Genomic DNA, 22,414 nt, shown 5'->3' on the forward strand with positions numbered 1-22,414 from the left:
GGAACTAGGGGTGCTGGGGGCGCTGCTGCACCTCCTGGCTGGAAGTAGTAATAATACATGGTTTCAGCACCCCTGCTTCCAAATAGAATAGGATCTAATCATTGCTGTTCGAACCTCTAATATGGCCTGTTGAGACCAGTCCAATGGTAAAGGGCCCAGGTATGTGCCCGGACAACACACAGACCTAGAGATGTAGGAGACAGAGAGACTGAGTGGCGGAAGGGCTCTCAGACTCAGACTGCTGCAGCTCTTTCTGAATGAGTTCACTATTTGCTCAGGAGTTTATTAAATGCAGAGATATTTAACTAGGCAATTTGGGCTTGTTATGCTGCGTTAGGACGTTCACTTGCTGGAGTTCTCGATCTCAGCTGCTTCATAGGACTCCTCCAGTTCTTGGCTGATTGGGCCATCTTCATCTCTGTGTCTTCTTATGGGCTGCTCTCGGCACTACCTTCTTCTGAAGGGCTTTGCTGCTCAGGCTGGTGGCTGGGGCCTTTTTCTCCATGGGCCCCTTTATTGTGTCTTGTTTGAGCTGGAAATGGACCTGGCATGAAAAGGAAGAAAAACATGTCTCTGTCTGCTCATCCCTCGCTAGCTAAGGCCTGGAGAGAGGTCGGTTCTGGTTGCCAGGACAGAGTTCTAGCTTTCAAAGCTGAGACAAGCAAAGCTGATAAGGGGCATGTTGTGACATGACGGGAACAAAGTGCTCAAACCAGCTAGAACCTGATTTTCCACTGACAAACCTATGCTGGCAAACAGCGACATTGCTAATGTAGAACGCTCCCAGGGCACCAAAGGCCCATGCTTCTTTGAAAGGAGACCTGCAAAGGGGAAACGACTCATGTGTGCCTTTTTCTGCCTCTCTGTGATGGACACACAAGGCCAGACAGATATATTTTGAAGGGTCTTTTTTTCCCCCTGCTTGTTTTTCACATTAGAAATGTAGGTCTCCTCTAGCCTAGTAGACTCTATGGCAACAGGTGACCTAGTGAAATAATGACACCACTAGAGTGGAGAAAGTGAAATGTGAACAGCTGAGAGAGGACAGGATTTCAGCTGAGCTCTTTAAAATTCTGGGGTTTTGGGTGTGTGTGTGCAGGATTTAAACACACATTTATCTTCCAACCGTAGTGAAGATTTTGGAGCAAGAAAGCCTTTGTAAAGACTTAGCACATTACCCTTTCAGTCCAGGTGAAAGAGATTTTGAAATACGCATTGATGAGACCCCAAGAACTCTTCCAGGGAAACCAGATGTGACCAGACCTACTATTCCTAGCACACAAAATAAGCAGGATTTTTTAATAACTTCCAGGCTTCTTCATCACAAAGGCATAAAAAAGACACAAGCCCAATTTTTTAGAAGACAGTAGCTATAACTCCTTCCCACAGGAGGCGGACGAGCTGAGTAGAGTGCTGGCCGATCGACAGGGAGATAGGAAGAATATATAATAGTGAATAGTATTAATGGTGGGGGGAAAGTAGTGATTTCACTAAGTGCTATGGGGACTAACACTTATAACCTGCGGTGCATCAGAACAGCCTCATGACAGCTCCTATTACACCAGGAGACAAAACACCTGCTAAGACTGTGGAAATTCCACAAAAATCACCTACCCCCAAAGCCACTGGTGATTTCAGAGCATTTCTGCTTTTATAGTCACAGGTTCCCAGGCCAGAAGGGACCATGGTGATCGTCCAACCTGACCTCCTGAACAGCACAAGCCAGAAAATGGCCCCTGAATAATCCCTAGAGCAGAGCTTTGTAAAAAATTCAATCTTGATTTCAAAATTGTCAGTAATGGAGAATCCATCACGACTCTTGGTAAACTGCTCCAATGGCTAATTTATTCTCACTGCTAAAAATGTATGCCTTATTTCCCATCTAAATTTGTCTTGCTTCAACTTCCAGCCATTGGATCATGTTATACCTTTTTCTTGCTCCATACATATATAGATAGAGAGAGAGAGAGAGAGAGAGAGACTGTAATCAGGTCACCCCTTAGCCTTCTCTTTGTGAAGGTAAACAGATAGAGCTCTTTGAGTCTGTCGCTATAAGGCAGGTTTTCTAATCCTTTAATCATTCTCATGGCTCCTCCCTGAACCCTCTCCAATTTATGAACATCCTGCTTGAATTGTGGGCACACTATTCCAGCAGCAGATCTCCACACTCCCTGGCCACACCACTGCCCAGAGCAGTGTGGCAAGTGGCTGTGAGCACATGTCCCTGCCTCACCCTGACAGAGTTTCTCTCAGAGAGGAGTGAGGCCCCACCTGTGGGGCTGAAAATATCTTTGGTCACAAAGCAGGAAACGAACTATGCCAGGCCAGTGAAACCATGGGTCTCGCCTACCCCACGGGGCAGGACTGCCTCTGTCCGTCCCAAGCCAAGGCTCTGGTCATGCATCAGGGAGCAGACACCCCCCTCTAAACTTAACTCACCCTGACAAGAAGGGGAAGGCTGTGGGGAAAGGTACCTGGCAGGAGTCTGGCCCAGCCAGTTCTCTCCACTGCCGCGAGCCAGAAAAATACGTGTGGGTAGAACAGCCTCCCCCACCCCCCAATGCCCTTGGTCACTTGCGGTTTCTTTGCTCCCTGTTTCCATCTGCTGGCAGCAGGGAACCACAGCCCAGACTGGATGGCCAGAGACACTATCTGCACTACACATCTCTCTCCCACCTCTGCCCATCACTGCACCATGTGACCCAGCCAGCAGAGTGTGTCGTCCCCCCACCGCCCCATCAGGGACACATCTCTCACTCACTCACTTGCGGACTATTCAGCACAACTCACCAGCGAAGGCCCGGCTGGGCCGACTGTTACTGTCACCGTCTGTGGTTGATGCCCATCTGCTGAGGCAGTGATGGTGTACGTGCCAGGCAGCAGCAACCGGAAATAATCCCCCTGGTCACCTGGAATGAGAAAGAGCAGCAGCCAGAGTGCACTCAGTCAGAGGCACAGAATCGAGCCAGAAACATTCCACTTGGGCCAATCTCACTGACCAGACTTGCCCCTGTTGTACCTCACCTAAGGCTCTGTCCTGGCTAGTTTAAATGTGTTACATGACAGCACTCCCTCCCCTCCCACACACTCTGCTCCCGTGCAGCCAGACAGACTTCCCATCACCCCAGAACGACCCCACAGTGTGCAGGGACTTACCAGTCAGAGTGGATTTGAAATAAGCGCTGGGGTAAGTGCTCTCACCTAGCCCAAATATAGGGGGCTTCGGTTTACCTTTGTAAGAGCTGAATAATATGGGCATGGCTTGAGAAAGACTCACTCCCTTTCCCCTCCACACCCCACACAAACCCCTCTGCCGGTGCTGCTCAGTCCTGATTAGAGCTGGGTACAATTTTTGGATGAACTTTTGTTTGCCAAAAATGCCAATTGAGGTTCACCAAAACATTTCAGAAATGTACGTTGAATTTGCCAAATTGTTCTGGTCAAACAAACCAGGTCATTCAGCACTGACTTCTTCCACCTGAGCAATCAGAGTATATGGACGGCAGTAACTCTAGCTGCTCCATTGCCTGCTTCCCTGATGGCCTGTGGGAACCCCGGGAGAACAGGATAGGAGCTTTACTATCTCTGCCTGAATCTCAGGGAGCTCCTAGCCCTCCACCTGCACAGCCACCGGGGTAGCCCAGGAGAGGAGGAAAGGGGAGATGCTGAGAAGAGACATCCTGTTATGGCTCTCTGATTCTCTGCTCCAGTCCTTGCACAGACTCGAACAACCTGGGGGTTGCTCTAACTTGCACCAGCTGGCAATGGTCACAGCACATTCCAACCATTCCCCATCTTCACTTTCTGCACCAGGGGTTGCAGGGAATTTGACATGAGGCCAGCTATGCTGGGTCTGTGTTCACTGGAGACTCCCCCAATTGAAGGAATCCTCAGCAGAGCACTTGTGGGTGGAGTCTACTTTCTTTGCTGCAGCTGGCTAGCGCCAAGGGAGTAGATCAGGCAGAGTATTGTCTGTGGCCCCTTGCTCTTTTTGAAATAATACATCTGGTGCCCAAGCTGAAAAATCAACCATGACAGGCCCTAGAGGTGACAGGACACACACTTTGCCACTGGCTTTATACAGCTATTTGCCAGACACAGGGTGTCAGGATGCTTGGGTTGTGTTCTGACTGTGAGAAGAGAGTGCTCTTGTGGTTCAAGCAGGGGATACATGCGGCACAGCATTTGGCATGTTGGAAGAGTAATATGGTGCAACACAAAATTTCCAATACGTTCCTGGAACATACTGGAGACCACAGGTGCCGGCTTCCCCCGGGCCCTGGGGGTGCTCAACCCCCAACTCTGCCCCAAGCCCCACTGAACCCCTTCCCCCAAACCCTCAGCACACCCCACCTCTTCCTGCCCTCGCTCCATCCCAGACCCCACTCCCACCCCGTTTCGCCCTCTCCCCCTAGCGTGCCACATTGCTGCTCCTTGCCCTCCCCACAGCACCTCCTTCACGCCACAGAACAGCTGATCTGCGGCGGGCGGGAGGTTCTGAGAGGGAGGGGGAAGAATTGATCATCGGGGCCACTGGCAGACGGGAAGCGCTCGGGGGAAGGGGAGAGCTGGCTACTGGTGGGTGCTAAGCACCCACTAATTATTTTCCATGCATGCTTCAGGGCTGGAGCACCCATGGAGTCAGCGCCTATCTGGAACAAAATGTTGTCCCCAGCTACACTATGAAATTAGGTCAATTTTATAGAAGTCGATTTTTTAGAATTCGATTTTATACAGTCTATTGCGTATGCCCACACTAAGCGCATTAAGTTGGCGGAGTGCGTCCTCACTACCGCGGCTAGCATCGACTTACAGAGCGGTGCACTGTGGGCAGGCCGGCTCTGGCCTTTTTGCCGCCCCAGGCAAAAAAGCTTCCCGCCGCCCCCTGCCCCCCGCCGGGGAGCGCGACAGGGGAGGGCGCCGAGCCTGGCCGCGGCCCAGCTCTCCCCGGCCGGCCAGAGCGCCGGGGGAGAACGGCGAGCCCGCCACAGCTCCGCTTTCCCCGGCAGCCGGAGCGCTGGGAGGAGGGCGGAGAGCCCGGCCGCGGTCCCGCTCTCCCCGACCGGCCGGAGCGCCGAGAGAGGGCGGCTGCGCTCTTCCCGGCCGGCCAGAGCGCCAGGAGGAGGGCGGAGAGCCCGGCTGGGGCCCCGCTCTCCCCGACCGGCCGGAGCGCCGGGAGGAGGGCGGAGCGCCCGGCTGCGGCCTCGCTCTCCCTGAGCGGCCGGAGCGCCGGGAGGAGGGCGGCGAGCCCGGCCGCGGCCCCGCTGTCCCCGACCGGCCGGAGCGCCGGGAGGAGGGCGGCGAGCCTGGCCGCGGCCCCGCTGTCCCCAGGTGAGCTCCGCCCCCCTCCAGGTGCCACCCCAAGCACATGCTTGGAGGGCTGGTGCCTGGAGCCGACCCTGACTGTGGGTAGCTATCCCACAGTTCCCGCAGTCTCCGCTGCCCATTGGAATTCTGGGTTAAGTTCCCAATGTCTAATGGGGCAAAAACTTTGTTGTGGGTGGTTTTATGTACATGTCGTCAGGCCCCCCTCCCTCTCTCCTTCCGTGAAAGCAACGGCAGACAATCATTTCGCGCCTTTTTTCCGGGGTCCTGTCCGCCGGACCCGCTCAGCCCACTGCCTGGCAGAACCCCAGGCTGGCAGTAGGCTGAGCAGGTCGGCAGACGGAGCCCCAGACCGGCAGCGGGCTGAGTGGCTCAGCCCGCTGCCGGTCTGGGGTTCCATCTGCCGGCTCCTGTCAGCCGGGGTCCCACTCAGCCGGCAGACCTCGGTGAGGTCGATCAGGGGTACCTGGACAAACATGGCTATCCTCCTCTTAGAGCACTGAATGGGAGTGACTCCAGGTCATTCTCTTCTTTAAGTTTTGTCTCATGGAGATTCAGTCCGGCCTGGAATATCATGTGAGCTGGAGGCTTCTGCCTCAGGCTGCTCTCCCAGCCGGCAGCACCGCGCGGTCGCACCTACCCCAGCCTACCACTTGCTCCCATGGCTCATGAAGCCTGGACAGTAGTAAGGAGCAGTTCAACTTGTGGAATGACAAATCCAGAACGAAGGATTGCACTCTATGGATTACGTTAAGATTATCTCAGAGTCCTAGATAGCATTTAGTCCCTATAAAAGGCTTCATGAAAATTTTCCCCTGCCCCTAACAAAAATGTTGATTTATCAGAGCAGCTGAAAGGGTAAGGAACCCGCTACTATAACTTAGAGAGAGCTTCCATATTATTTAACTCATCATTGATATAATTCAAAGTAAAATTTCACAGCATGGTCTGTTCTAAGACTGGTTTCAGAGTAGCAGCCGTGTTAGTCTGTATCCGCAAAAAGAAGAACAGGAGTACTTGTGGCACCTTAAATTTGTTAGTCTCTAAGGTGCCACAAGTACTCCTGTTCTTCTTTTTGTTCTAAGACTAAAAATGCAGGAGGGGAGTCAGAAAAAGGAACAGTGACCTGTTTCCGGCCGGTTTTGAACTAGGGACGTTTCACATGTTAGGTGAACATGATCACCACTACACTATGGGGCTTCTCTTTTTTTGCCACAGACTTTGCCGAATACACAGGAATGTTTTCTCTAGCTACAGAAGCTACCTAATGGAATGTCTATATCTATGGCCTTCCTGCTCACAAAGTGGTCATGCCCCCGCCCAAGGCTGACACAGCGTGGAGTGCATGTGACACAGCGTCCTGGCTCGGGCAGGATCGCTAGCGAGACAAGATACTTTTGCTGTTAAGCAAACAGCAATTCTTTCCTGGTCTCTGCCACTGAATGCCTCCATGCATTACGCGGTGCCCTATCAATGCGGGAGGACTGCATGAGCTCGGAAAACATGTCATCGTGAGTGCGTTTTTTTCGCCTTCTAATCTGTGATAACCTCAGGGACGGAGATGATAGGGGGAGCATAGAAACATTCTGCGGGGACTGCATGGTCACCAGTGCTGCTGAGTTTGCCACGCTGGCCAAACAGGAAATGAAATTCAAAAAGTTCCTGGGGCTTTTCCTGTGTACCTGGCTAGTGCATCTGCATTCAAAGTGCTGTCCAGAGCGGTCACAATGGAGCACTCTGGGATAGCTCCTGGAGGCCAATACCGTCAAATTGTGTCCACACTACCCCAAATTCGACCCGGCAATGTCGAGTTCAGCGCTAATCCCCTTGTCGGTAAGGAGTACAGAAATCGATTTCAAGAGCCCTTTAAGTCGACAAAAATGGCTTCGTCGTGTGGACGGGTGCAGGGTTAAATCGATCTAACGTTGCTAAATTTGACCTAAACTCGTAGCGTAGACCAGGGCAAAGTGACAGAAGTAACCAGGGGGACACCTATTTTAGGCCTGATTCAGGCCAACACAGAGGAATTGGTAGCAAATCTGAAGGTAGAAGACAATTTGGGTGAAAGTGATCATGAAATGACAGATTTTATTATTCTAAAGAAAGGAAGGAATGAGAGTAGCAGAATTAGGACAGTGGACTTCAAAAAAACAGCCTTTAACAAACTCAGAACTGGTAGCTAAGGTCTCATGGGAAGAAAATCTAATAGAAAAAAGGAGTTCAGGAGAGCTGGCAGTTTCTCAAGGAGACAATATTACAGGCACATTTGAAAACTATCCTGATGCAAAGGAAAGAGAGGAAGAATAGTAAGAAGCCAATATGGCTCCACCAGGAGCTCTTTAAAGACCTGAAAATCAAAAAGGAATTCTACAAAAAGTGGAAACATGGACAAATTGCTAAGGACGAGTAGAAAAGAATTGCACAAGCACGTAGGAACGAAATCGGAAAGGTTAAGGCACACAATGAAATACACCTAGAAGGGACATAAAAGGCAGTATGAAGATGTTCCTTAAATACATTAGGAGCAAGAGAAAGACGAAGGAAAGTGTAGGTCCACTACTTAATGGGGAAGGAGAGCTAATAATTGATGTCATCAAGGAGGCTGAGGTGTTTAATGCCTATTTTGCTTCAGTCTTTAGTAAAAGGGTTAATGATGACCAGATACTCAACACAATTAATATTAACAACAAGGGGAAAGGAAAGCAAGCCAAAGTGAGGAACGATCAGGTTAAAGAATATTTAGATAATTTAGACATCTTCAAGTCAGCAGATCTTGATGAAATTCATCCTAGGATACTTAAGGAACTAGCAGATGAAATCTTGGACCCATTAGCAATTATCTTTGAGAATTCCTGGAGGATGGGCGAGGTCCCAGAAGACTGGAGAAGGGCAAACATAGTATCTATCTTTAAAAAGGGGAACAAAGAGGACCCAGGATATTATTGACAGTCAGCCTAACTTTGATGGAAAGATACTGGAACAAATTATTAAATAATCAATATGTAAGCACCTGGAGGATATTAGCGTTGTAAGGAATAACCAGCATGGTGTTGTCAAGATCAAATCATGCCATACCAATCTAATATCCTTCTTTGGCAGAGTTACTGGGCTAGTGGATAGGGGAGAAGTGGTAGATGTGATAGACCTGATTTTAGTCAGGCTCTTGACACAGCCCCACATGACATTCTTACAAGAAAACTAAGGAAATGTGGTCTATATGAAATTACTATAAAGTGGGTGTACAACTGATTTAAAGACCATACTCAAGGAGTAGTTATCAATCGTTCACTGTCATGCTGGGAGGATGTATCTAGTGGGTACTTATAGGGGTCAGTCCTGGGTCCGGTACTATTCAATATTTTCATTAATGACTTGGAGAGTATACTTTTAAAATTTTCAGATGACACCAAGCTGAGAGGGGTTGCAAGCACTTTGGAGGACAGGATTAAAATTCAAAATGATCTTGACAAGTTGAAGAATTGGTCTGAATTCAGCAGATTGAAATTCAATAAAGACAAGTGCAAAGTACTTCACTTAAGGAAAAATCAAATGTACAACCACAAAAAATGGGGAATAACTGGCTAGGTGGCAGTACTGCTAACAAGGATCTGGGGGTTATAATGGATCACAGATTGAATACGAGTCAACAATGTGATGCAGTTGCAAAAAAAGGCTAATACCATTCTGGGGTATATTAACAGGAGTGTCATGGCAGGTAATTGTCCCACTCTACTTGGCACTGGTGAGGCCCTCAGTTGGAGGGCTGCGTCCAATTCTGGGCACTGTGCTTCAAGAAAGTTTTGGACAAATTGAAGAGAGTCCAAATGAGAGTGACAAAAATTATAAAAAGTTTAGAAAACCTCACTGTGACGGGGATCACTCAACACTGCAGCACCTCCTGCTGGCTGTCTTGAGGATTAGCTCTGTTCATCAGTGCACCCTCCTCTGGTGGTAGCTCACCGCCACCACTTTCATTCCAAGTCCTGCGCCACTCCCAGAACTGCAAGGTCCTCTTCAGTGACACTGCCCTCCGGCTGTGCCACACTCTGTGGTTCCCCCCTTCTGAGGGACCTGCAATCTCCATCCAGTTACTTCCCTCAGTCGCAACTGCAGTCCATTGTCCCTGGGCTGCTCCCCATGCAGCTCCAGCACCCTCTTCTGCCCTTACCTCAGGGCCTCAGCCTGCAGGCCTTAGCAGCCAGCCAGGAGCTCTCTCTAGCTCCCCCGGTCCCTGCTTGCAGCTCTTTTGTCCCAGGTACTGGTGCTCCTTCCTCCTGCTAGGAGCCTGGTTTTCTCCCCTCAAGCTCCAGTCAGCTACTGAACTCTGCTCTGCCCTTTGGCCCTTCTTATATGAGCCTGCCACCTTGATTGGCTGCTCCTCTCAGCCCCTTTCTAATTGGCTGCCTCCAGCGCAACCTCCCTAGGGCAGCTTTTAACCCCTTATGGGCCAATGTGGAGCAGATGCCCCATCACACACCCACTCCCTTAAGACTGACCGCCCCAGGGGGTGTATAACCGTCCCTGCTTACTACGCAGCTGTGCCCGCAGGACGTCCCTCTCCTGCCTCAGGTTCTCTACCAGGAGGAATAATCTGCCTCTCTTCTCCAGGGTCTGGGTCCCTACCACAGCCTGTCCTGCTCCAGTGTGGGTTCCCTTGTCCACCTGGGTCCTCTCCATTCCAGTCATCTTATCCACCACCTCCCTACCTCCCCCTGCTGGATGTGGGAGATGGCTCTCTGCCAGGTCCTCGGTCATCACTGCCACATCCCTCTTGACAGTCTCTGACCTAACCTCGTTCCCGTGCACCCCTTTGCTACCCTGCCTTCTCCTGGGAGGTAGTACCTTCTTATATGGCCCTTCTCATGGCACCGACAGCAAACTCTCTGCCTCCCTTTGACTAAGGGCCTCCCATGGTCCTTCCCTTGCTTAGCCCCTTCCCCAGGGCCAGTCTCAACCCCACCACTCAGGTCTGGACACTCCCTCTGCAGGTGCCCCTGTTGCCCACAGGCCCAGTACACCCATCCCCTCCCTGTTCTTCTCACAGGTGGGGCTTTCTTGTGCTCTATTATCTTCCCCTTCTCTGGGTGAGGTTTCTGTCACTCATCCTGGTAGGGACACTGCCTTCCAGTGTCCTTGTCACCCACAGATGTAACATCCTCCTGGTCCCGATGCCTTGCTTCCCCTCTTGCTCTCTGTGGTTTCTATGGACTGCCCCCCACAGTGACTTGAACAGGTATAACTGCTGCTCTGCTAGCCGGGTTATATAGGCCCTCAGTGGGAGGCACAAGAGTACCTGTCTCTGTTGGGTTTCAAGTACTTTTAGCAGCAGGGCCTGAAGCCACCCATACTGCTGGTCAGCCCCTTTCTGCAGGGGCACTGACTCTGGAGTCCAGTCCTGGAAGGCACAAGAACCCTCTGCAAAGAAGGCCTCTGCATACCCTGGCTCCATTTTCTCCACCTTTTGTGACCCTCAGTCTCCCAAATCTCTGAGACAGGTAATCATCCCCACAGTCCTCTATCCTCCCCGTATGTCAGGGGTGACCGTGTGCCCGTATTCCCCACCATGTGTGACAGGGTACGACTCACCACTATGGTGCCTCTGCCGGAAGGGACTACTGTGGCTATGTAGTCTGACCTCCTGTACAACACAGGACAGGCACATCCCTGAATTAATTCCTGTTTCAAATCTACGAGCCTGGATGAACCAGAACAGAGAGTTTAAAGAACATCTCGATTTAAAAAAGTTTCTGGTGATGGAGAATCCACCCCAGCCCTAAGTCAGTTGTTCCAATGGTTTATAACCCTCATTGTTTCCAATCCTTTAGTCATCTTGTGGCTCTTTTCTGAAACCTCACCAGTTTCTCACCATCTTTCCTTAAGTGTGGAGACCAGAGCTGGACACAACATTACAGCAGCAGTCACACCAGTTCCAAATAGAGGGGTAATAGAACCTCCCTACACCTATACAGGCGAGTCTCATCTTATCCTGGGGTTATGTTTCGCTGTCAGCGCGTAAAGCGAAAATCGCGTATAGTCAAAATTACATTGAGTGTAATGGCGGGCGGAATCGCCCGCACTACAGGTACAGTATTTAAATTGTTATTTTTCTCTTTTTTTTGTTTTTGCCGACCACGCAAAGCTGAATTCGCACATGTTAAATGCGCGTTAGATGAGACTCACCTGTACCTACTTGATATTCCTCTGTTTATACAGCCACAGATTGCATTAACCCAGGGGTTCTCAACCTTTTTCTTTCTGAGGCTCTCCTACAACATGCTATAAAAACTCCACAGCCCACCTGTGCCACAATAACTGGTTTTCTGCACATAAAAGCTAGAGCCGGTGTTAGGGGGTGGCAAGCAGGGCAATTGCTTGGGGCCCCACGCCACAGGGGCCCCATGAACTACATTGCTCAGGCTTCAGCTTCAGCCCCAGGTTGTGGGGCTCAGGGACCTGGGGTTCAGTCCCATGTGGTGAGGCTTCAGCTTTCAGTCCTGAGCGCCAGTGAGTCTAATGCTGGCCCTGCTTGGAGGCCCCCCTGAAACCTGCTCGAGGCTCCCTAGGGAGCCCCAGATCCCTGGTTGAGAACTACTGCATTAGCCCTTTTGGCCACAGCTTCGCAGCTGATAATATCCAGCATGACCCCCAAGTCTTTGTCAGAGTCACTACTTCCCAGGATAGAGCCCCCCAGCCTGTAAGTATGGCTGACAGCCTTTGTTCCTCAGGGTATCACCTTACATTTAGCTGTATTGAAACAGACATTGTTTGCTTGTGCCCAGCTTACCAAGCGATCCAGATCTCTGTATATCAGGGACCTGTCCTCTGCGTAATTTATCACTCTCCCACTCTCTGTGCCATCTGCAAATTTTACAAGTGATGATTTTATGGTTTCTTCCAAGTTACTGATAAAAATATGAAATAATATATAAATCTCTTCCGCCTGTAGGTGTTTGTAGACCAGAGTCAAGAAACCTCTTACCCTTCTCTTGCGTAAACTAAATAGACTGATCTTCGTAAGTCTCTTCCTATATGGCCTGTTTCCAGCCCTCAGATCATATTCTGGACACCAGAACGGGACATAGGATCACAAATGTTATATACAGAGGGAATGCCACCTACATACTCCTACTTGATACCCTCCTGCTTATACATCCAAGGACTGTGTTCATCCTCTTAGCTACAGCATCCCCCTGGGAGCTCAAGCTTAGCTGATTATCCACTTGATCCTAAGTCATGCAACACGTGTGACGTTTGGAAGGTCTGTTTGTGATTTGAACAACAATTTTCCAGAGAAGAATCAGAACCAACAAATCTATTTCACTTTTTGATCCTTCCCAAATGTGAAGCTGCATCCATAGAGCCCATATGCCATTTCACTAATTACACGAGTTAACCTTTGTCCCCCCCCCCCTCAATCCAACACAAACACACACACACGGAGCATTTTAATAATCTGCAGTGCTCGAGGTCGCTGTGTGCCAGACGGGGGGGAGTGGCTGGAGGGCTTTGCTCGTTTTGCCCTTCCTGTCTCCCAAAGGGGTCTCACCTTCCACCACTGTGAGGTTCACTAATTTCCCACAGTGGGCAGTGCTTGCAGGAGACAGGCGACATACATCATTGCCTGGTTCACCATGTGTGACAGGATTATGATATGTTTTTCACAAAGTATGCTTTGTGAGGTATCAATTTAAAAGTCTTAATCTGCTGAGTATTAATATCCTGTTAAATTGTATGTGCTATCTTTGAATCTAGAATTATGAAGTCTGTTACTGAAGTATGTTGTGAAGTTAAAAACAGCCTTAACCAGCCTTTCAGGTACAACAATGCAAAGGCCAAACAGCGGTAATGGTCCATTGAGGAAAATACACATACTCACAAGGATTACCCGAGGAATTGGGTACAATAGAAACCTCTCAGAGATAGCACTACACAAGGGGACTGTTTAACTCGGGTCACAGGGAAAAATCTTTCCAGCAAGATGGAAGAAGCTATAAAAGGAGGAAGTGGCGTCACCAAGGGGCCTTGCTCCCCCTACAACACAGCACCTGAAAACACCTAAGGAACAAAGACTGAACTGGGGAAGGAGGTCCCAGGCGGGGAAAGAAGGAAGCCTGCCTGTGAATGGAAGCTTGGTGGACTGTTTGTACTATCTAAAGGATGAGACACTGCTTGATTCAAATCTGGTCTAGTGTATAGGATTTAGATTGCATTTTTGTTTGTTTCCTAGGTAATCTGCTTCGATCTGTGCAGTCACTACTTATAATCACTTAAAATGATTATAAGGGATGGGGGAGGGATAGCTCAGTGGTTTGAGCATTGGCCTGCTAAACCCAGGGTTGTGAATTCAGTCCTTGAGGGGGGCCATTCAGGGATCTGGGGCAAAAATTTGTCTGGGGATTGGTCCTTCTTTGAGCCGGGGGTTGGACTAAATGACCTCCTGAGGTCCCTTCCAACCCTGGTATTCTATGAATCTATAAAATCTATCTTTCTGTAGTTAATAAATTTGTTGTACATTTTCATTTACCTGAAACAGTGTGTTTTGCCAGAAGTGCTTGGGGAATCTGCTTGGGAACAGGAGCTGGTGCACTGTCCTCTCCACATTGAGGGAGGTATGGACTGGGTCATAAATTTATACTGGGCAGGCTTTTGACCAGGACAAGACGGTACAGCTCTGGGGTCCTAGGCTGTGGTGCTGGGGAGAAGCCTTCATGTAACTGCAGCTGGGTGTGTCCCTGCCTGTGTAAAGGTTTGTGCAAGTGCAGGACTGGGAGCGATCTGCAGCTTGTCACAGCAGCACAGTGTGAGAGGGAGCTCAGGCTGGTGAGACAGAGGGCTCAGTGGTACCCCAGCTCCAGGTTGCATCCCCGGGGGGCCGTCACACTGTGTTCCTCCCAAATCAGGCTAAACGGGCTGTTACCAAAAGGGTCAGCAAGTTGAGGGATGGGCAACCCACCGGAAGTGACATCGTGGCCGATCCCATGGACAGAAATCACAGCACCTGCAATCCCATTGTTGTTCTCATCGGACACCAGCCCTTTGATACCCTGATGAACCTGCAGATAGACAGACAGAGTCACTCACTCCTGAGAGCTGGAGCCTCTCTCCCTGTCAGGGTCCTGCCAGACCCTACTGGAGCAGGAGAACAGAGCCCTGGTGATACTCCATTCTGTAGCCGGGCTGGCCTTTCTCTGGCTGAGCCAGGGCTGGGGGCAGCAGTATTGCTGGAGTCTCTCAATGCTGCCTCCAAAGCACCAAGAGAGGGAGCCCCAGGGCCACCCTCCATGTTCCCAGCTCTGCTGGTGCCCCCCCACCATTGCATCTCTTCCCCCTGCAATGCAAAGCAGGGAGGAGGGGGGAGGGGCTAGGGATCTCAGCCCCACATGAGGTTGGTATCAGGGTCTGCCTGTGGCCCCTTTACCTCCTCTAAGTAGGTGAAGAGCGCCTCACGATTCGCCAGCCACTCCTTCTCCAGGTCCTTTTGAGGTGGAAATTTATCGCAGCTCAGCTCCAGAGTGATCTCAAAGCAGTTGGTGTAAAGATAATTAAAGTCCTGCATGCCTGAGAGGAGACAAGGAGAGGTTGTGGCCAGGCCCAGAGACATGCCATGCCCCCTCCTCCAGTACAGCCCTCCCCTCTGCCTCCTTCCCAAGGACACTCCCCATCTTTCCCCCAAATATACGGCCCACCTCTTCTGTCCTCCCCAGCAGCCCTTCCCATATCCAGTCCCCCAAACACTCACTCATCTCCCCGGCATTCTCCTCAAATCTTTCTCACAGCCCCTCTCAGTGCTGCCTCTCTCTATCCTCTTTGCAACCAAATTTTCCCCTCCTCTACCACAACACCCGCCAGGCGGGGCTCTCCAGAGCTCTGTGCTTAGGAGCTGCATGTGCCTCTCCAAGTGCACAAGTCACAGACCAGATGGAAACATTATGATAGTCTCATCTGACCTCCTGCAGGGCTCAGGCCAGAGAATTACACCAAATTGTTTACATTCTAATTAGATCTTCAAAATGTTATTATATTAAGTTGAATAAATGTGATATGGTAAACAGGTACCCAATTCTCGACAGTTTGCATTTCTTCTAAAACATGGTGTTATGAAAGTTCTACCTTGCTTTGCCTATTATGCGGGAAAATAATAAATTAAGAAAATAAGTTGTTATGGACAGGGATAAAATGTAGGGTCAGATTTTGTAAACCCATTTTAAAATGAAGATAACATTTAGGATGTTTTTATGAGTTAGAGATGTCAGCTTCAAAACCAAAATTAAAACTGTTTGTGCCCATAAATCCTTTACTTTTACTTTAGTGCTTTGATGCATTAAGGTAGCATAATGACGTTTAAAAAAAAACCAACCAGCATTTGTCACAAACATCAAGTCCTGACTTCAGTAGTCTTTCAAAGACATGGAACATGAGATCACAGTAAACTGACACAGCCTCGTATAATATCTCATTCCCAGTCCTCCAAATACTGGGGCAGACCTACAGGAAGAACTTGGTATTTATAACCTAAAAACCCCCAAACCCAAAACTTTCTGTAAAAAGACAGACATCATCTTCATTCAGAAAATGAATATTCAGGTACTATGGTTAAGGTCAGTAATATATTGTCAGTTTGAAGCTTGGAAAGTTACTTGTGCAATTCCCAACACACTTTCATTTGCTAAATGTTTCAGCAAACTGCATTATAAAAGAGCATTACAGCTGACAAAAAAAGTGAAACATTTATCACACATAGTTGCTAGATGCCATATTTTACTTTATGCATCCTTTTGTGCTAAGGAATATTCATCGCTGGCTCAGAGAGCTCCACGGACAATTCTTTTGCGCAAGTTTTTGTGTCCTACAGATCAGAAAATGTTTAATTTTAGCTGTTGCTGTTTAACATCCTCCCACGTTACTCAGAATAAACTATTTGATTATCAGCGCAAGCTGTGACTGTGCCATCCAGCTTCTTCCCAAATACAGAATAGAAATTTTAAAAGCATTCCTAGTTAGTAATGGACCTATACCATTGCTAGGATTTCTTCTGCGCCTAATATAGTCTTTTTAAATCCTTCTTGATGTCCTTAACCCTATTGGACATGGTATCAATGGAAATCTAACTTCCCTTATCAACTGTCAACACTCATGACTGGCAGTGTACAGCCAATGATATCAACTTTTTCCATTATTATTTGTTGTTGTTGTTTTAATTTTATTGCTGCTTTTGTGTCTTGTCACTTCCACATTGTGGCCCCTGCCAGCTTCATACTCAAGGTTTGACAGAAACGAGTACTCCTGACCAATCCCCCAGAATCTGGGTACTCATCACTCACTGAGGGTGCACCCCCATATCCTAGTACCCTTTCCTTAGCCATTCTCTCCACATACTGTCTCACCAGCCCTTATCCCTGTACCCTCCCCTCGGCCATTACACCTCCGCATTCCCTCCCTCAAACCATAACCTGCATACCTCTTCCCCAGCTACTACACTCTCCCCCCGACCCTGCTCATCCCTTCCCCAGCCCTTATATGTCCCACTACCTCCTCTGCAGCCCAGACCTCCCATATCCTCACCTCTCCTGTTCCCTCTGGACCTTTCTCCAACTCCCGGTTCCTGCTCCCCCAGCCCTTACCCTTGCTGAGAGAATACCAGGAGGCCCCATTGGTGATGCCATCTGCAAACTGTTCTCCGCAGGTTGGGCTCTGGTGCATCGAGTGGTGGGCGTAGGAATAGGCTTTGGCCAGCTGTAGAGAGAGCATGAGGCTGGTCTCAGCGCTGGCTTCGCTCCTCTGGCCCATGTCCCTCAGTCTGAGTCTGCTCCCATGTACACTAGGGACAAGCAGGCGCCCCTCCAACTGAGCTAAACCCACATGAGAGAGAGCAGGCCCAGCACAACCCCACCACTGTTCTTCACACAGACACCCCCCCACACACCATCATAGGAACCTATACCCCCGCCCTGACCCCATGGGCTCGGGAACCTGCCCCCAGCAGGGGAACCTGACCCCCGCCCTGACCCCATGGGCTCGGGAACCTGCCCCCAGCCCCTCCCCCAGCTGGGGAACCTGACCCCCGCCCTTACCCCATGGGCTCGGGAACCTGCCAACGAAGCCCACGGAGAATTCGATCTGGGGGATGCCATGGCACAGTCAGGTGGGGTTGGCCCATCCCCCTCCTGAGGTTTGCCGCCCAGTGGGAGCCCTGACAGGTGGGGTCGGGGGATGGGCTCTGTGGCAATATAAATTCAGTCTAACTTGTAATGGGAAATCCAGGACAGCACTTTCTGACTGGAGCCCGGGCTTTGACTCTCATTGCCATAGCAACAAGATCCCGCCTCTTCAGAAAGTAACCCTTGGAGGCCGAGGTCACCCATGTCTTTTTGAAGGAGGCAGGTCAGCCTGAACTCTCAGTTTACCCCTTGCAGTCCCTGCTGCTCCCTACCTAGACACAAGAGCCCGTAGGAGCAGAGAGGAGCCCAGTCTCCTGTCTCTGGCAATGGACAGGCCCGGAGGAAGGTGCAAGGAAGCCCATAATGGACATTTATGGAATAGCCAACCCCTCGGGCAGTTTCTTCCAAGGCCCCAGGAGGCAGAGGTTGGGTCCGACCCCGGAAGCAGGAGATTTATCATCCTGATACATTTTTATCCCAGCTGTCGAGCCTGGATTCTCTCTGCTCAGTGATCACTGCCCAGCAGTAAAGCGAACCCTCTGTCTGCACAGGCTGCCTTGGGAAACACGGTGGAAAGTCAGACATGACTTCAGAGCACACACCAAACTGCGGGTTACCGCAGTGCAGGCCCCTCAGACTCTCTCCAGAGAGGTGGGTGGGGCAAGGAGGAGGAAGAGTAAAGCTGATTAGTTGGGGGCTTGTTAGTGTCACAGAGCCCAATCCTGCTGCTATTGAAGCCCCTGGGAATTGAGGGCGCTCAGGCCAACTTTGGCAGCTCTCAGCACTTTGCAGGCTCAGACCTATAGAAAGGCTTATTGCACTGATAAGGAGAGGCTTGTACCTAGACTTTCTTGTGCATGGGAAATGGGCCAGATTCATTCCTGGTGCAAACACCACGGACATCAGTGGTGTTTATACCAGGGATGTATTTAGCCCAACATCACGTTTTTGTCACGTTTAGGTCTGGGATTTGAATCCAGAGTACCCCCCCTTGGTCCCCCAGCCCCCAAACAAAAGTGATGGGGTTTGGGGTCATCTTATTGCCTGTTTCAAAGAGATTATTGCAGATGATTAAAAACAAAGGCTGGGCTAAAACTAGAACTTCCGATCCAAACCCCATCACTTTTGTTTGGGGGCTGGGGGACCAAGGGAGGGTACTCTGGATTCAAATCCCAGACCTAAACCCTCGACCCCAACAGTCTGGTTCAGATACGGAATGAAGAAGAGCTGATCTTGTGAGATCTGACATGTGGGGCCCAAGCCTCGTTAGGGGCTCTCATGATGCCCTCTGTGCACCTTCCGGAACAGCTTGTCATCAGGAGTGGGGGACGGGGTGTTGCTTTTGCGCTGATAGCCCCGGCTCCGCTGCTCCTGGGCTTTGTCGTAGGGGTAATTCGCCACTAGAGCTCCACCGTGGAGATTGGCTGAGAGGACAAAGTTGTGGCGGCTCATCCACTGAATGACAGCCAGCGTTTCTGGCTCCACCTGCAAGCGAAGGAGACGCCGGCATGAGAGTCAGAACCATTGCAGCCCTGGGCTCAGTGCGAAGTCTCAGCACAGCCTGGCTCGTGGACAGTGCTCGGGGGAGGGGGGTGATAGGGTGCTACCTCCTAGCCTGGGCTCCATATGCCTCCCCTCCCCTTCTCTGCTGTCCACCACTACCTGCCCTGTTACCAGCCCCTCTCTCCCAGCCTCGCACATCCTGATGTGACCCATCCTGCTCTCTCTTCCTCCAGCGCATATCTGGAAGCCTTCCACTTCTCTTCAGATGGCTGAACTGCTCATGCAGGCCTGAACATTTGCTGCCCTGACCATGGCACCTGCCTCCTCCATAGCTGGCAAGGTACCTGCCTTGCCCCTACAGTCTGTCCAAACACTACTGCCAGAATTACTCTCCAACCCATCGCCGAAGGCCATGATGCCTCCCCATTGCTCAGACTCAAGGCCCTGCCCAGCCCAATCCCACCTGCGTGTCTGACCTTATTGCTGACCATATTCCCATGAACCTTCCACTAGGCAAAGTGCACCAACTTTGACAACCTGTTAATTTCCTTCTGTGCCTCTCTTTTTTGGGCATCCTTCCATGCTGCCCTGTGTGCCTGGCCCATCTGCCTCACTTCTCTCTTCATTCAAATCTTCTTGTCAAAATTCACTTCTGCCATGTCATCTACAGAATCCATGCATCCACCACTACCCGGAGGGCAGCAATCACTCACCAAGCTGGTCTAGCACCTTACTCACCCCTGAGGAGAACATGCTGGGGGTGTGTCACATTTTCACTTGTACTCAAAGATTTCAGACATTTCTAAAGCTGGGGCTGTTATGCCAGACATGCCTCCCTGCGACACCGGCACACAGGGCCAGAGTTAAGGGAGGCTGGGGAGCGGTAAGAAGTCATTTTCATATGTCAAGTAGTGTGTAAACGCTACACACAGTGTTTTTAGACAGAGCAACTCAAACTATTAGAAAGTCGAGATTTTTGGTAAATCTCATTTTAGACACCCCATTTGACTAATTGCTTTCATATCCCTCCCAAAAAATAAAAGTATTCACAGGATTTTTCAGACAAAAACACTTTTCTAATGCAGACTTATAAGGGATGGAACTCAGGGTGTTCACTAAAATGGGCAACTGCTGGGTCAGGTTCCTCTTGAAAGCCCTGTGAGGCAAACTGTGTCATAGAATCATAGAAGATCAGGGTTGGAAGGGACCTCAGGAGGTATCTAGTCCAACCCCCTGCTCAAAGCAGGACCAATCCCCAACTAAATCATCCTAGCCAGTCATAATGTTCTTCAGACAAAAACCAATACCTGGGGCCCATAGAGGAGATGCTGTTTCTCTGAAAAGGGGGGCTGGGAAGTACAGAGCAGGGGTAGGTGTTTCTCCATGCAGGCGGTGTTGGTGCAATTCTGTATTGCTGCTGGAAATCCCTGGTCCATACCTGGCTTTTCCAGTTGGCTGGCAGAGGGATGTGGTGATTGGGGCCACCATTTTTTTCATTGTAGTACATGAAAGTGTTGAGATCGGGGAAGTTACGGTTCAAGTCAACTCCGTTGGCATTGTTCCTGCCCGTCAGGTACCCAATGGCGTCCGGGTCCTGGAGGGAGAAGGCACATAACTCCTGTCAGACCAGGGAGAGGGCAGGCACAATCCAAACACCATGTGGGAAGAGCCTGGATAGTCCCAAAAGCTACAAAAGGTAACTGTGCTTCGGTAGTGTCTGAGACCACCAGATATGAGTCACTGCCGTCCAGGGGAATAAACAGCACTCTCCAAGCATGGTACAGTGAAGGGTCAGTATCGTTATCGCCATTTCCCATAAGGGGAAACTGAGGCACGACCTGAGTAAGCAACTTGCCCAAGGTCACGCAGCAGTCAATGACAGAGCCATAACTAGACCAGCCTGATTTCCATGCCCATGGACCATGTTTAACAGCACCAAGAGAGTGGGATGAATTCCAGTAGGGACAGGGAAATCATTCACAATGCACCTGAGTACTGGGCATTGCTCCTTTACGAACGCTATTTACATTTATTTTATCGGACCGTTGTTTGCATTCTGCATCCAGCATTAGTGTGGTTAATGCCAATGAAAATCATGGACCAGAGATTAAATCCGTCTGATCCGGATGAGCCCTTCCAGGGCCCAGCGTATCCCACATCTGCCAACTGCGGGGCAGTTTGTTCCCCTTCTGGTGGATGTGGTGCTGCCAGTGTCAGAGACAAGAGACTAGATTAGATGGATACTAACAGCGCACCCGCCTCCCAACCCCCCACTCACGGCCTGGGATGGTGCTGCAGCACCCTACCTCAGTTTCCCTCTTCCTCAGGGCTCTTTTAATAAACTCCACGCACATGTGTCAGGCTGGAGATGTGACTTGGCCCTCCAGCCAAGCCACAAACTTAACCCCTTCCAGGCTTCCAACAGGGCAACAAAAAAGTCCCAAGCAACACAAGTTCTTCTGCCCTTTGTGGGCGTTTCATCAGCCCACCCTTTGGGCCCTGTTCACAGCCCTTTTCTGGGCTACCTTTGAGTCTTTCCCTGCTCCAATACAGAGCACTAACCCCCAGGCTCAGTCCCTTGGAGTCAGGGCCGGATTAACCTCTTGTGGGCCCCCATGTAGTCATTGTGGGCTCCGAGTGTGGGCCTGGTGTGGCAGTGCCATTGGTGCCATAGTATACCCGATACTGAATCTCAGAGACATTTTTCATTTTGATCACACACCTCTACAGGACTATCTGCATTGCCACACACAGCTCCCTCAGCCCCCAGTTCTTCTCACTGAGCTGTACCCATGTGGGTTTACCAGTGTCCAGTGAGCCGAACTTTCATAGTGATCAAGGAAACTCCCCACAGATTTATCTCCTTCCTCATTCAGACCTTCTCTAGCCATGTCTCCAGTACCTCCCTATGTCACCAGTCACTGGATGTGGTTCTGGTCTCAGCTCAGAGTTCCACAGCCAGCGGATACGTGATCAATTCCGACAAATCCCTCGCTCAGCCCCCATCCTGCCGTGTGAGCAAGCCACCTGCAAACACCATTTCCCCAACGTGAGGACCTAGCCCTTGGGAATGGAAGACACCAGCCTTTCTCCCTCTGCTCCCAGCTACATGCTAGTCTATGACCTGGTCACCATCACCTCTCCCCAGGCTTGTTTCCTCTCTACCTTGGACATGCTCCCCCACCAGCTGGGGCTGTTCTCCCGCTGCAAGCCTGATCTGCTGCCTCTTTCCCTGCTCCCCTTGACGTTCCTTTCCTACTGGTTAGGGTTACCATACGTCTGGATTTTCCCGGACGTGTCCGGCTTTTGGGGGCTCAAATCCCCGTCCGGGGGGAAATCCCCAAAAGCCGGGCATGTCCGGGAAAATCGGGAGGGCTCGGCCGGGGCCTCTTTGGCCGGGGCCGGTGCGGGACCTCCCGGCCCCGCAC

At 50.5% G+C, this 22,414-nt stretch overlaps 1 protein-coding gene across 1 annotated transcript in view; it reads right to left on the reverse strand.

The window, feature by feature from the left end:
- Positions 1-248: 248 nt before the first annotated feature.
- The window catches only part of CPN1 (carboxypeptidase N subunit 1), a 36,140-nt gene continuing 13,974 nt past the window's right edge, over positions 249-22,414 (reverse strand). Inside the window, exons 2-8 of the mRNA XM_034776010.1 lie at positions 20,425-20,580; positions 18,780-18,968; positions 16,947-17,058; positions 14,744-14,883; positions 14,279-14,378; positions 2,791-2,909; positions 249-544 (exon numbers count right to left, since the gene is read on the reverse strand). Coding sequence (XP_034631901.1) covers positions 413-544; positions 2,791-2,909; positions 14,279-14,378; positions 14,744-14,883; positions 16,947-17,058; positions 18,780-18,968; positions 20,425-20,580 — 948 coding nt within the window. The 3' untranslated portion in view covers positions 249-412. The remainder of the gene's footprint in view (positions 545-2,790; positions 2,910-14,278; positions 14,379-14,743; positions 14,884-16,946; positions 17,059-18,779; positions 18,969-20,424; positions 20,581-22,414) is intronic.

This window comes from Trachemys scripta, chromosome 7, assembly GCF_013100865.1.
Source record: "Trachemys scripta elegans isolate TJP31775 chromosome 7, CAS_Tse_1.0, whole genome shotgun sequence".
In the NCBI taxonomy this organism is placed as follows: domain Eukaryota; kingdom Metazoa; phylum Chordata; order Testudines; family Emydidae; genus Trachemys; species Trachemys scripta.